General features: G+C 43.6%; 1 protein-coding gene across 4 annotated transcripts in view; it reads left to right on the forward strand.

Annotated features, from left to right (window-relative positions):
• LOC148009330 (uncharacterized) overlaps positions 1–12,846 on the forward strand; it is a 115,300-nt gene that overhangs the window by 36,814 nt on the left and 65,640 nt on the right. For 3 of the 4 annotated variants that reach the window (XM_087673578.1, XM_087673577.1, XM_087673581.1), the window contains exon 3: positions 7,257–7,364. In XM_087673578.1, the coding sequence (XP_087529704.1) occupies positions 7,257–7,364 (108 nt within the window). Of the gene's footprint in view, positions 1–3,335; positions 3,425–7,256; positions 7,365–12,846 lie in introns of all 4 variants that reach the window. The other variant, XM_087673580.1, reaches the window with a different exon arrangement.

Below are 12,846 nucleotides of genomic sequence, written 5' to 3' on the forward strand. Positions count from 1 at the left end.
CGAAGCCTTCGAACTTTGCTTTGGGTTCATATGGGGGTACTTCTGCTGACACTTCTCCTTTGGACGAGTGCCCGTCCCACAATGTAGTTACTTGAGACTTCTCCTCATCCTTCTTATCATCTTGCTTCTTGTTATTGTTTTCCTTCTTGTTTCCTGCTCCTACACTTTTGGTAAAGGCTTTGGTAGAGCTGGATCCACTAGCTCCTATCTCTTTGAGTCACTCGTCATGCTCCAAGACAAGTGGAGCTAACTTCTCCCAAAGAAGAGTCTCACATTGCTTGGAGGTAAGCAGACTAGTTTAGGAGACATCCTACTTAGGAGATGGCAATTGGTTAAGAAGAACCCTTGCCATATCCTCTAAAGATATCATTTGTCCTAGGGATGCAAGCTTATTCCGCTTATCCTCCATTTCGTTAATGTGATCTTTCATAGAAGAAGAGTCATCAATGGAAATCAGTTTTGAAACTTCTCATGAATGATACAGTAGGCAAATCTTTTGATGATAGGGAGAAGAGAGCTTCGTCCACACCTCCGTTGCCGTTTGCAACCTATGTATACAAACAAGGACATCATCTTGTAGACTCATAAAAGGAAAGGATCTACCTCAAGAATTGAGTGAAAGATCCCATAGAGTTGCGTTGTCTATAGTAGAACCAATGGCAGGATGCCAAGATCCTCAATGGGGGGAGGAATAGTAGTCCTAAAATCCCATAGATCAAAGGTATCGAGGATGCACTCCACTTTCCATGACCAAAGTCAGTAGTTTGACCCGCCAAGTTGATTTGCTTTGGGTAAGGAAGCAAGGACTAGCACTTGTATAGAAGATGCCATCATGGCAAGACGAGGGCTAGAAACACGGGCCCCCATGTGAGACATGTAAAGAAGCAGGAGGAGAAAGCCGCCTTGATCTTCAAGACTTGTTAGAATGATGCTTCCTTTTGGAATGAGGCTCTAATCTCTATTCTTCGCGTTGCTCTTCGCAGTGTTTTGATCAGTGAGAATGATCTACACACAACCCAAAGTGTCAGTGAGAACACTGGATCAGGTTGATGATGATGGCAGCACCTAAGATGAAGGCAGCTGAAGTCAGAGTGTGCATAACTTGCAGAAAAAGATGAATGATTTGCTCCAACTAGAGGCTGGCTATATAGAGCCAAGAAATGCCTAAACTGACCAACTACTTTCTGGGACTAAAAATGGTGCAGTCAGCTAGCTACACCTGATACTCAGTGAAGATGAAATGCACACAAACTGAATGGACAGAAATAGTGAGAACTCCAATATCTCCGTCAGACTTTGACGGAGCTCATAACTGGGAGATGAAAGACTGATAAAATGGCAAGCTAACAGCTTCAAACCATAAAATTCTACCTTGAGATGTAGCGCTTTACTCTTTCCCTGGTGGCCAAAGATTTCATTCATGTTAATCCAAGCTTGTCTTCTAGTCCTTTGGACATTCATGTTGTGTATAAGTCCAGTGGCATGATAATGGCCCATCAGGGATGAAGCTAGTTGATCTTTCTCTTTCCAATTGGAAGTTGTTGGAACTTGTGTATCTTCACAAACCACATTCCACAATTTCTTGTGCATATAAAAGAAAGGTGATCTGAGTAGATTGGGTGTCAAATGCTTGGCCTTTAGATTTTACAATGGAGACATTTAAACTTGAACTTGCCATTTCAAGTGTATATGATACACTAGTAGTGTCAATTCTATTACAACAGTATTTGGCTGAATGGTGTTTCAATAGGCTGAAATTGAAAAGCTGAAACCATAGTTATAATTGACGATCATTTTTGGACTTGAGTATTGCAAGGACAATAGCTTCTTTTTGTCCCACATCCCCTTCCATGTGACTATATAGTCACAAGTGACCTCCCTGGTTGAAATAGAAACAAAACCCATAGTGGGATCATTGTTGAAAAATAAAGATTAAAAAAGTATTTTATTATTTAAGACTTAGGTTTTTGTTGTTTAGGAAAGGGGCCCTGAACTTTACCCACCTATGTTTTCATTTTTGGCCAATAACCAATATGCTTTAGTTTGTCATCTTAGCACTTAAGGCATAGTAGGCTGTGAGATCACTTGTTGTGAAGTTCAAGTATTTTGGTGGCAACATATTAAGGAGCAAAGTGACCTAGTCACTAGGGGACCTAGGAAGTTTGGTAGTGGCAAACTTAGTGTGTAACTACCGGTACTTGGTTAAGTTGACCTTAAGTGTGCATCTTGGTCAGATATCTTAAACTCTTGGAGCTCATGGACAAAGATTGATATGAGGGGTCCTATCTTGAGATGCATAGTGGTCAATCCAGCGTTCCTACAGCTGGTCGAATGCTAGGTCAAAGTGTTGTATTTGAGAGTGATTTTCAGGCAAAAGACATTGCATCAACACAATGATGGCTGAAGCATTACAGTCTTTCCATGTGTGGACAACCTTAGGGGGAACCCAATGACGTTTTGGCTAGGGTTCCAGCCCTTGAACAAGGTCCCACAAGTTTTGAGAGTCTAATAAAGGACTCATCAAATTGGGCCAAGTAGTATATTTAGACCTCTTAAAATGAGTCTTATTGGCAAAGGCATTCTTGGCAGAGATAGTAGTGTGGTATGAACTTTGAGGTGTCACATATGAGGGGTAAGATGGGAAGGCAAGAATAGAGCTGGTGTAACATGTTGTGCCATAGGAGGAGACAATGTAACTCATGGTCCTTGCTCAATTTTAGGTTGAAGTACTTGAGTATAAATCAATGGTCCACCAAGTAATGACATTTGAGCAAAATGTGAAACCATTTGGGCAACAATAGGGGGTTGGTACATATGGTAGGTTACAAGTAACCGTTACAAATAGATCGCCGAAGGTGCTTGGTTTGGGGAATATACCTCCACCACTAGTGTACCTCCACCACCTTGTTGCACATAAGCATAGGTTCCTCAAGGATGAGTGTCTAGGGCTTGCTTGCCAATTTGGTGAATTGTGGAGTGGAACGAGATGGGGGATGGGTGGGATTTTAATGTGATAGGTGTGTGGAATTTAAATGTAAGATAAAGGTGGAATGGGTGGAATGTGAGTGTAAAATGATGCACCAAACGAAACATCTCTTGAATCTGCAAATGAATATGACGTCTTTGGCTGTTGTGCACCTCCCTTTGGGTTGTAAATCAGATCATGTGGATGGTATGCCAAATTAGGAGTAGGAATATATTAGCTTTGAGGCATGTTCCTTTGTTGTTTGCGTTTTACTTGTCTCCACAGTAAGATTTTAGTGTACTTATAAGGGGTGATTCAGCATATCTTTTGAGTGTTGAAGTAATGAAGGCATGGATGACTTTGGTTTCAGGAGTTGTCAACTATCCCTCTGATCTTCCACGGAAATTGTTGGTATTGGTGCTGAAGAAGTTAACTCTTAAGGAGATTGCTTTGATGACGGTGGATGAGACATCTTTCCTTCTTCTCTTTAATGTCAAGCTTTTAGATCAAGGCTTATGTATGTATCTTTGAGTGTACCTAGCGCTCTGATGCCATGTAAAGAAATGCTTGAATAGAGCAACAAGGACGCAGTGAAAGCAGTCAAACTTAAGGAGAAGAGAACTCGGAATGAAGAGTGAATGAATAAACGAATTGAACTATGTTGGTATGACACAATGGGCAACCTGTGAGAGTGAGCAAGAGAAGAGGAACACAAACGTTGAGAGAAAAAGAGAAGAGAAAGACGGCAGGAATGGAAGAGAAGAAATGCACACAAAACTGAATGGAAAATATGGTTAGAGATCCAATGTCTCCGTTAGAGTCTGATGGAGCTCACAATGAAGAGAGGACCTTGAGTGGATCCTGAAACAGGCAGTCTCTTTCATGATCAGAAGCTGAAAATGTAGATCAATATGGAACCACCTATTTGAATTAGGCTAAGGCAGAGGGCAGCCTGCTGTCTGCAAAAATACAGGGTCCAACAGTCTAGAAGTGACCTTTGTGTGCAACACACAGCTATATGCTAATGGTTGGAGGAGAAATGCTGACTGCTGGGCAGTGTCTGAAACAGCTGGAAACGCAGCTCTAAGAAATGGTGACGGCTGCTGAAAGGTCCTTGACAAGTGGCAGCAGGTCGTGTGCTGAAAGTGCAGCCTGGGGATGGAGCTGAACAGGTTGCCTGGCTGGGAAAAGGCTGGAATCAGCAATGGCAGCACTCCGAGCTCTTCACGAACTAAGATGTCTGCCGGAAGGGGTGTGGAGTCTGGACAGCAGTGGGGGTGAGGGCAGGTGGGTGTGAGCTGATCAATGACTGAGGGATGAATGACTGCACTCATGAGGCTCCTATTTATAGAGGATTGGGGTTGCATTTGACCTATTGCCAAAAATAAACCATTTAATTTAATTATTTCAGCATTTTGCACTTTTGAAGCTGGTTTAAAGAGACTTGATTATGGTTTTAATAAAACCCCAATTTTAGTGCTCAACAACTTTGTAGTTTATAGGGATGGGAGAGTGATCATCATAGAACGTTGGTCCACCTAACAACATGCTGTCTATGAGACCTAGATGATTACTATATGGAACTGCAATGGGATTCTAGGCATAGATGCAGGCTATTTTAAGGATACCTTCAAGGGCCTAGAAATTGGCACAAGCATGCATGTAGCCATCTCTTGGTAGTTCATAGTAATAGGTGGTTTCCTCTTCCCTTAGTCATGTACTATAGATGGTACTAGAGGATCCAGAATAGTATTATTATTTGAGAGGAGTTGACGGAAGAAGTGGACATAATAGAGCTAGATAGGGTCAACATTACAGGATGGTGGATTAGGAGGTGTTGCAGCGGGCATTAGGTTGTCAGCGAGGAGCTAAGGTGAGGAGAAGGGAGATTGACTCAGTGATCCCTCAGGAGTGGCTTGACCCCCCGATCTGAGAGCCGGTGGAGCCCGGTGAGGTGTGGGCCACTAGGTTCTCACCGGTAGGTGGACCCTACAGGTGATAGGTAGAGTGGGCGGCACCCCCTACAGAATTTTCTTCACCATGTAGGATGGGGGGCATTTGGTCCTTGACAGAGGGCAGCAGGATGAGGAGATTGTTGTCCTTGAAGGAGGATTCGTGTGGTTGGTCTCCAGGGGAAGACTTGGCGTTTGGACCCTTGTGTGTTCTGGGAGGAGTTTTGGGAGTGGCGCCTTTGGATATGGGAGAGCAGACCACTTGATGAGCTGGAGTGGGACCCTAGAGAGTGGCTATGGCCGGCCACTACGGTTGCCAAGACAAGTACTGATGTAGGAGGACATGGATTGGGTGCCTTTGCATAGCAGATATTGGGTGGAACATAGCATCACGGATGCCTTCCGTCGGACTTTCTGGCGCTGCCTATGGGACAGCTGGAGGCCGAGGAGGGTGTTGTATTTCCTATGGCTTTTGGCACGTGGAGGTTTGGCGGTTGGGAGTTGGCTGGCCCAGATACAGTAGGATGGAGGGTGTAAACGCTGCCCACAGCAAGTTTTGGAAACTCCAAAGCACTGCCTTTGGTCGTGCGAGGCAGCACAACTCGTATGGAGAGGAGCCTACCGCTTTCTCTGTCGTGTGGCACCCAACCTTGGATGTATCTCATGGGGGGCTTTCTACTGGCAGGCGAGTAGTCAGCCAGGGGCCGCCACCTTTTGTACGAGGCCGGGATGCACGACACGATTTTCATCATTGAGGCTGGGTCTTGCGCAATGGTCGGCTTGGAGGCTTTACCTAGCCGCCAAGTACTGGAGCCCACAGTAGACCACTCAGAGGTATGATCGTATGGAGTCTTACAAGATGGCACATCTGGAAGGCATGTTGTGAGGAGGTTTTTGGTGGTGGGGAGTGCCTTTCAGTACAGGTGACTTTAGCAGAGCTTTGGACTTCCATCATCCACTCCCTCCGTGGCCAGTGGGACTAGGTGCAGGGCAAGTCTCGAGCTCGTCAGGAGCTCCGTTTTCACTTTCTACGCACTTGGGGGGGCGAGGACCTATTCTTCATGATGCAAGCAGGCAGCCCTAGATGGTGATACACCCCTCTCCATGGCTTCTTGCCCCCATCCCCCCCAGACCGCCTTGAGAGGCTTGTATACATGATGTATTTGTGATTTGCATCAGCTCCAGCTAGTCTGTTGAGCATGTGCACTTCGTTGTAATCAGTCTTTTGAGTAATATAATTAGCCACATTTTACTTGCAAAAAATAGATAGGGTCAACATTGTCTTTGTGGGCCTAAATCTTGTAAGCTAATATGAATATGTAATTGCAAAGCTCTAATTCCAAGGGATACTTTGCTGAAAATGAAGTAGACATGAAATGAGGCACAATATCAAAATTACAGCCAAAGCTCCCAGAAGTTGTGCAGCCAAGGTAGATCATGAGAGTGAACAGTGCAGTTAGAAATGAGTGGAGTTACAAAGTTCAAAATGTGACCTCTAGTTACTAGTACTTACAAAAATAAGAAGTTATAAGACTATGCTTTGAATATAATGCAATTAGGAAACACCTTTTCATCCAGGACCTGGTCGCTTGTGGGGAATTTTATTAGACCACGCATTATATAGTAGGCGATGGTTAGTATGGGTAATGCAAAGAGTAGCCGAGACCCATCTACCACTATTATCTTGGACCCATCGATTGATTAGATAGCATGTTAGGCATACACCTTTTGCTATATATGTAGGAGGGATGGGTTACAACTTGATGCATTTAGTTTAGGGCTACGAGCCCTATTTTTCCCCTTGGGATGGAGCGTATTTTCGTCTATCTGCCTTATTCCAAGGAGGGATGTGTAGGTGATGTTCTACTTGATTTCATTAGGCCAAGAGGGCGAATTTCGTCAAGTTTTAATGTTTGATTTCATTAGACCAAGAGGGCTAGTCAATTTACAGTGACATGATCTATCTTGCATGCATAGTTGATGGCCAGCTGTTACCTTGGCTATGGTCTGCGAGTTATAACTACTTTTTATGGGAGGCTACAGAGAGAACCCTTGGAGCAAAACCAAATTGAAAGACACATGGTGACCCTAATTTTATTGGGGACTAGGTCTATCTAGTTGAATACTCTCTACAACGTCTAATAAAAAGTAGCCAAACTGATGTAAACTGAAAGTTGGATTAACCATGCATGTAAGAAAAATTGCACATCTTTATGCATGGAATGGTGAAAATTTTCGACATTGATCATATCAAATGTAAATTCGTAGTATCTCATATAGAAGTGCTTGTGAACAAGAAATTATGTTCTTCAATTTCATATGAAAACTTTTGGATGTAGGTGAGTACACATGCTAGCATTTATGCGCAATCAATGTGTATGACAAAAGAGCGAAAGAAACATGAACAAAGGCTTGAAAAAATGTTTAACGATATCATAGATATAAAGGTATTTGTCATTGTTAAGACATCTTGCTTTTATGTTTGTTATAAGCTTGTTTTATATTGTGTACTCACTTTCTATTGAACTAATTGAATAATTGCTTTTTGAAGCTTCTTGCCATGGTTTGTGGCCATGGAGGTTAAAAAACTAGTTATTGTGAAGAAAGTTGCAACATTGTATATGATGGATTGAGAAGTTGCAAGAATTCTTATTGTGGATCAATAAGTTATCAAAAAATGAAGATATTAGTCATTTGTTGACCATGCTTAATGGCTTCTGTTGTGGATGATTTTAACTCTACTCATTTCTCTACATCACATTTCATTGAGATGAACAAAGTATATGCCTTAAGGCTGGATAACCACACAAGAGTCTTTAGTATTTATGACCATGAGTTTCTCATTGCTGTATTTGTCTTGTTTTCAACACTTTTAAAAAGAGAAAAGGATGCTTCTATTAATAAATCCCCTCTGAACAAAGTATTCCAAGTCAAAGTACTAATACAATGCTACAAGGAACTTCTAAAATAGAAAATAAAAAAAAAGAAAATGTAGTACAAGTCTTGAGTGAATAAACAGTCATGAGGCCTATCTTGCTAAAGCATGTGTGGCTAACAATGAAAGGAAGTGCCAGAATCTCAGGTTGTGCTGTGAAAAGCATCTCTTGCCTTTCAATTTGGTTAGACAGATTCAGCATTTAGAGATCTGTTAGACGGGACTGTCCACTTGCCCCCTTCTTGTTCTTATTTGTAGCATAGGCTATGAGTTCCTTTTTGAGAGAGAGATCTATAGGTACTAGAGCCATTAGGTTACTCATCCATGAGTTTGAGGAGCTTCTTGATGTGGAGTTTGCTGATGACGCAGTAGTCTATCTAGATGGGGATGAGAATAATTTTAGGGCCTTTGTAATGGCCATAGAGACATTTTACAGAGCAGCAGGTGCCCTAATTCATTGGCACAAGTCCTATGGATTTTGGGTATGTGACACTAGTTAGCTAAACTGGCGATTGCATGAGGATTTTACGTGGGTTCCTTGTGGGACCGCAATGAGATATCTTGGATGCCATGTGGGGATTGATATTACTTTAGAGTAGGAGTTGGCACCTCTACACTTGAGCATCAAACAAAAGCTTCTTTATTGGAGCTTAGTGAGACTTTCACTAGCAGGGAGAGTAGTGGTTGGCAACCACGTTCTTCTTGTGACTATGTGGTAGGTACATCACTTCCTATTGGGCATTCTCTAGGTCATGCATTGGCCAGATGAAGTGCCTTATCCGGAGCTTTATTCGGTTGGGAGGAGTAGGAGTCTAGCTAGAGGGAAGGTGGCTTGGGATGTTATCATATAGCCTAGATCTAGAGGGGGATTAGGGATCATAGACCCAAATAGTTTGAGCAAAGCTTTCTTGCCTAAGCTCATTGTTAGGGGTTTGCTATCAGAATATCTGATGATGCAGAGAGAGAGTAGGTTTTGCGGGGAGAAACACAGTGTGTACTACAAACATAAAGAGACAAGAGAAACTTAGAAACGCAAGAACAAGATGATGAAGCATTGAATCATGCTATATGAAGAAAAGTTCTCGTCTAGGTGTCATTGTGCCTTAGAAAGCACCAATTTCCATGAATGTACCAAGTGAGTGAGGAGTACTGAAGCTGATGTAGAAAACTCAATGTCCGTACTATGGACATGCCACCAAGAACCTTGAATCTTCATATTACCATGGCAAGGGTCGTGATGTTCATGAAAATAATGGGCAATAATTGTCTAGGGTTTTTGACTCGCACATATGGACTGCAAAAGCAGCCAGCAAAGGGCTATCATATGAGTATGCACATCCAAAATCGCCCCACCCCCCATGGATTTCAGTGTATAAACATGATTCCAAGATATCCATGATATACCATCATCATGTAGTAAGTCTTTCTTCCATAGCATAAAGCAGATGTGGCGGGTGATATCCCTTAGAGCCATGTTAGTCCAAGGCAACAATGGTAGAAAGTAAGTGAGCATGGGAAGCATAATGGTCTGAGCCACTTTAAGGCGTACATGAAAGGGCAAAGCTTGCAATTTCCAATAAACAAATTTGGCGTCTAGTCTGTGCGAGATCCATTTGAGCAAGTGTTTAGGTTGCACATTGACACCTAGGGGATAACCAAGATGCCTCACAATATCTCCTTGTGGAACAATCATACCTTGTCATCTCAAATTTGACAAGCTTGAGCTGGTGGAAGCATTAAGGGATGATTTGGCAGCATTAATACAGATATTTGATGCATGCCCAAAGGGATCTGAAACATCCAAAGCTTTGCGAAGATTAGTGGCATCCGCTTTTAGAACCATAAAGATATCATCTGCCAATGCCTGACCAATAAAATGCTGACTTGAAGGAAGAGGTAAACTAGCTAGTTGACCCATATCAACAAGATGTGACAATGTAGAGAGAATGGGACACGTAGCAAGCACAAAAAGAAGAGGGCTCAGTGGGCAGCCTTGACGAACTGAGCATGCAAGAGAGAATGGATTAGTTATGCCACCATTCATCATAACACGGGATGTAGCCCCCACACTGATGATGTAGATCAACTTGGCGATGCGAGGCCCAAAACCCATAGCTTGCATAAGATCCACATGGAAAGACCACTCTAGAAAATCGAAGGCCTTTTCATAGTTCAATTGCACTAGGACCACCTCTTGTTGTGTATGTTGCGCATAATCAATGGCCATTTGGGCAGTGAGGATATTATTGAAAATATTCCTACCCTTAAAGCCATACTAATGAGGATGTTCCAGGACAGGTGACTACTCATGAAGGCGATTTGTGAATACCTTTGCAAAGATCTTGTACATAGTGCTTATAAGGGATATCGGTCTCTAGTGCTTTAGTTTCAAAGGAAGGGAATTTTAGGAATCAGCTTAATGATCCCTTCTTTCCATGATGAAGGCATGTCGCTTGAATCCCAAACTTGCTGACACATTGCTGTGAGCGGTTTGACCAAAACAGATGCATGAATTTTGAAGATTTCATTAGTTATACTGTCCCAACTCGGGCTTTTATCACCCGGCAACTTCAATAAGACATCCATAACTTCGTTCTCATGAATATTAGCATCCAAAATAGCTTACATATCATGTGGAACTTGATCTTTGACCAAGGTGCAAAAGATTGCAAGGGCATGAGTAACCTGAGGGGAGCATGTTTGCTGAGAACTGAAAAGATTTACAAAGTAGTCCCAACACATACATACAATGGATTGGGGTTTTGTAACTATGTGACCTTGTGCATTTTGTAGGGGCTGCTTCTTGCTACTCCAAGATATAACACCTGTACCCAAGATAAAACAGTAGCCTGTAGTAGACCATCGGTGGTCCACATCTCTAGCCCAATCTGAGTCACTCCAACCTGCAAGAACCAGATCTGTAACATCTGTACCTGCGGGATAAGAAATCCCTAAGTCAGAGGTCCCCCTCAAATACCGAAGAATCCTCAAGGCAGCCTACCAATGCACATGTTTGGGTTCCGTTATGAACCCTGCCAAAAGATCCATAGCAAAACAAAGATCAACACGAGTGTTGAGAAGCCAAATCAAGGATCCAATCAACTGATGGTAGCGTGAAGCATCCATCACGGGAGAATCTGAGTGTGAAGTGGCCTTCCAATTCGGATCCATAGGAGTAGTAATGGGCCGACAAGTCTCCATCTCAAAAGTCACCAAGAGCTCCTGAATGTACCGTTGTTGAGAGATGAAAATCCCCCTCTAAGACTGATAAATCTTGTGACCCAAGAAGAAATAAAGAAGCCCCAAATCCGTCATCTCGAATGCCTGATGGAAAGCTGTCTTGGTCTCTCGGACCTTTTGTGCATGATCCCCTGTCAAAATCAAATCATCAACATATAACACGAACAACACATGACCAACCTCGGAAGTGTGCACATAAAGCTGCGGATCGGCCTTGGAGCGTCGATATTCCAACTTTGATTGAAGAAACGAGTCAATCTTCTCGTTCCATGCACGCGGAGCTTGCTTGAGGCCATACAAGGCCTTCTTCAACCTGTAAACTTTCCCATCCGAGGATCCAAAGCCAGTAGGCTGCTCAACATAGATCTCCTCCTGCAAGTCATCATTCAGAAAGGCCGACTTTACATCCAACTGATAAACAGGCCATCTTCTATGGCCAGCCGAGGCAAGAACATTGCGAATAGTCGCCATACGAGCAGTGGGGGTAAAAGTATCATGGAAATCAATGCCTGGGCATTGAGCAAAACCTTTAGCAACAAGGCGAGCCTTGTGCTTGTCCAAAGAACCATTGCTAAGGTACTTGGTCTTGAAGACCCACTTGACACCAATCACCTTCTTGTGAGAGGGACGAGGCACAAGAGACCAAGTGCCATTCCTCTCAATAGCCTCCGACTCAGCTTCCATAGCCTTCCGCCAATGATCAGACTGCAAAGCCTCCTTCACTAAAGTGGGCTCTCGATCTTGTATAACACGGGCCAGTAAACAATAGTTGGAGCAGACAAGCTACGAAGAATGTGCCTGGTTCCTCCGTGACCTCTGCATTCCATCGTGCAGTTCCCACTCCTCAGGGACCCCCTCGATCCCTGAATCTCGGAGGGTGTCACGGGCCTAACAAGGAGGAGGACAAACCTCTCCCCATCACTCTCCATCTGCTGAAGACTCACGAACATCCACCGGCGGAAGCTCCTCGTGGGTTGCCGGTGGAAGAGAAGACTCTGAATCCGAAGAAGAATCTCCATCAAGAGGCTCTGGTTCCAAAGGAACTATCTCAGGAGCCCAACTCTCCCCTGGATCTCCAAGGACGGGGTGCTCCTCACCCCCCTCTGTGGCCGGTACTTCCACGAACCTCACATCTCGGCTCATGTAGACATCCCACTTAACGGGATCAAGCAAACGATAACCTTGGGATTGGGACCTATAGCCAACAAAAACCTGTCATCGGAAAGCCGGCTCGAACTTATCACGCTGCGTCTTTGGAATGTGTACATAAGTGTCACACCCAAAGATCCTCAAATAAGAGACATCAGGCTTAGTCTCGAAGTAAGCCTCAAAAGGTGTCATCTTGTCAACAACCGAAGTGGGAGATCGATTAAGGATGTGAACTGCGGTAGCCACTGCCTCGGCCCACAAAAATTGAGGTGTCTGTTGGTGCTCCATCATGGTGCGTGCCATCTCGATCACACTTCGGTTCTTCTGCTCCAAAATGCCATTCTCTTGGGGAGTGTTGGTGTTAGCAAACTCCTGGTGAATACCCCTATTTGCACAAAACGAGCAAGCTCATCAGACATACATTCACCTCCCTTGTTTGAACGCAAGGTCTTCAGTCGCGCCGGCCAAAACGGTTCTCCTAAAAAAGAAGCCAATCCTTGAAATGAGAGAAAGCCTTCGACTTCAAAGTTAAGAAATAGGCCCAAGTCATCGTGCTATAGTCATCTACGATCAACATGAAGTACAAGCTCCCCTTCAAGGACTCG

Source organism: Lygodium microphyllum, unplaced genomic scaffold (genome assembly GCF_053477565.2).
Source record: "Lygodium microphyllum isolate KBCC unplaced genomic scaffold, Lygodium_microphyllum_v1.1.10 scaffold_31, whole genome shotgun sequence".
Classification (NCBI taxonomy): Eukaryota; Viridiplantae; Streptophyta; class Polypodiopsida; order Schizaeales; family Lygodiaceae; genus Lygodium; species Lygodium microphyllum.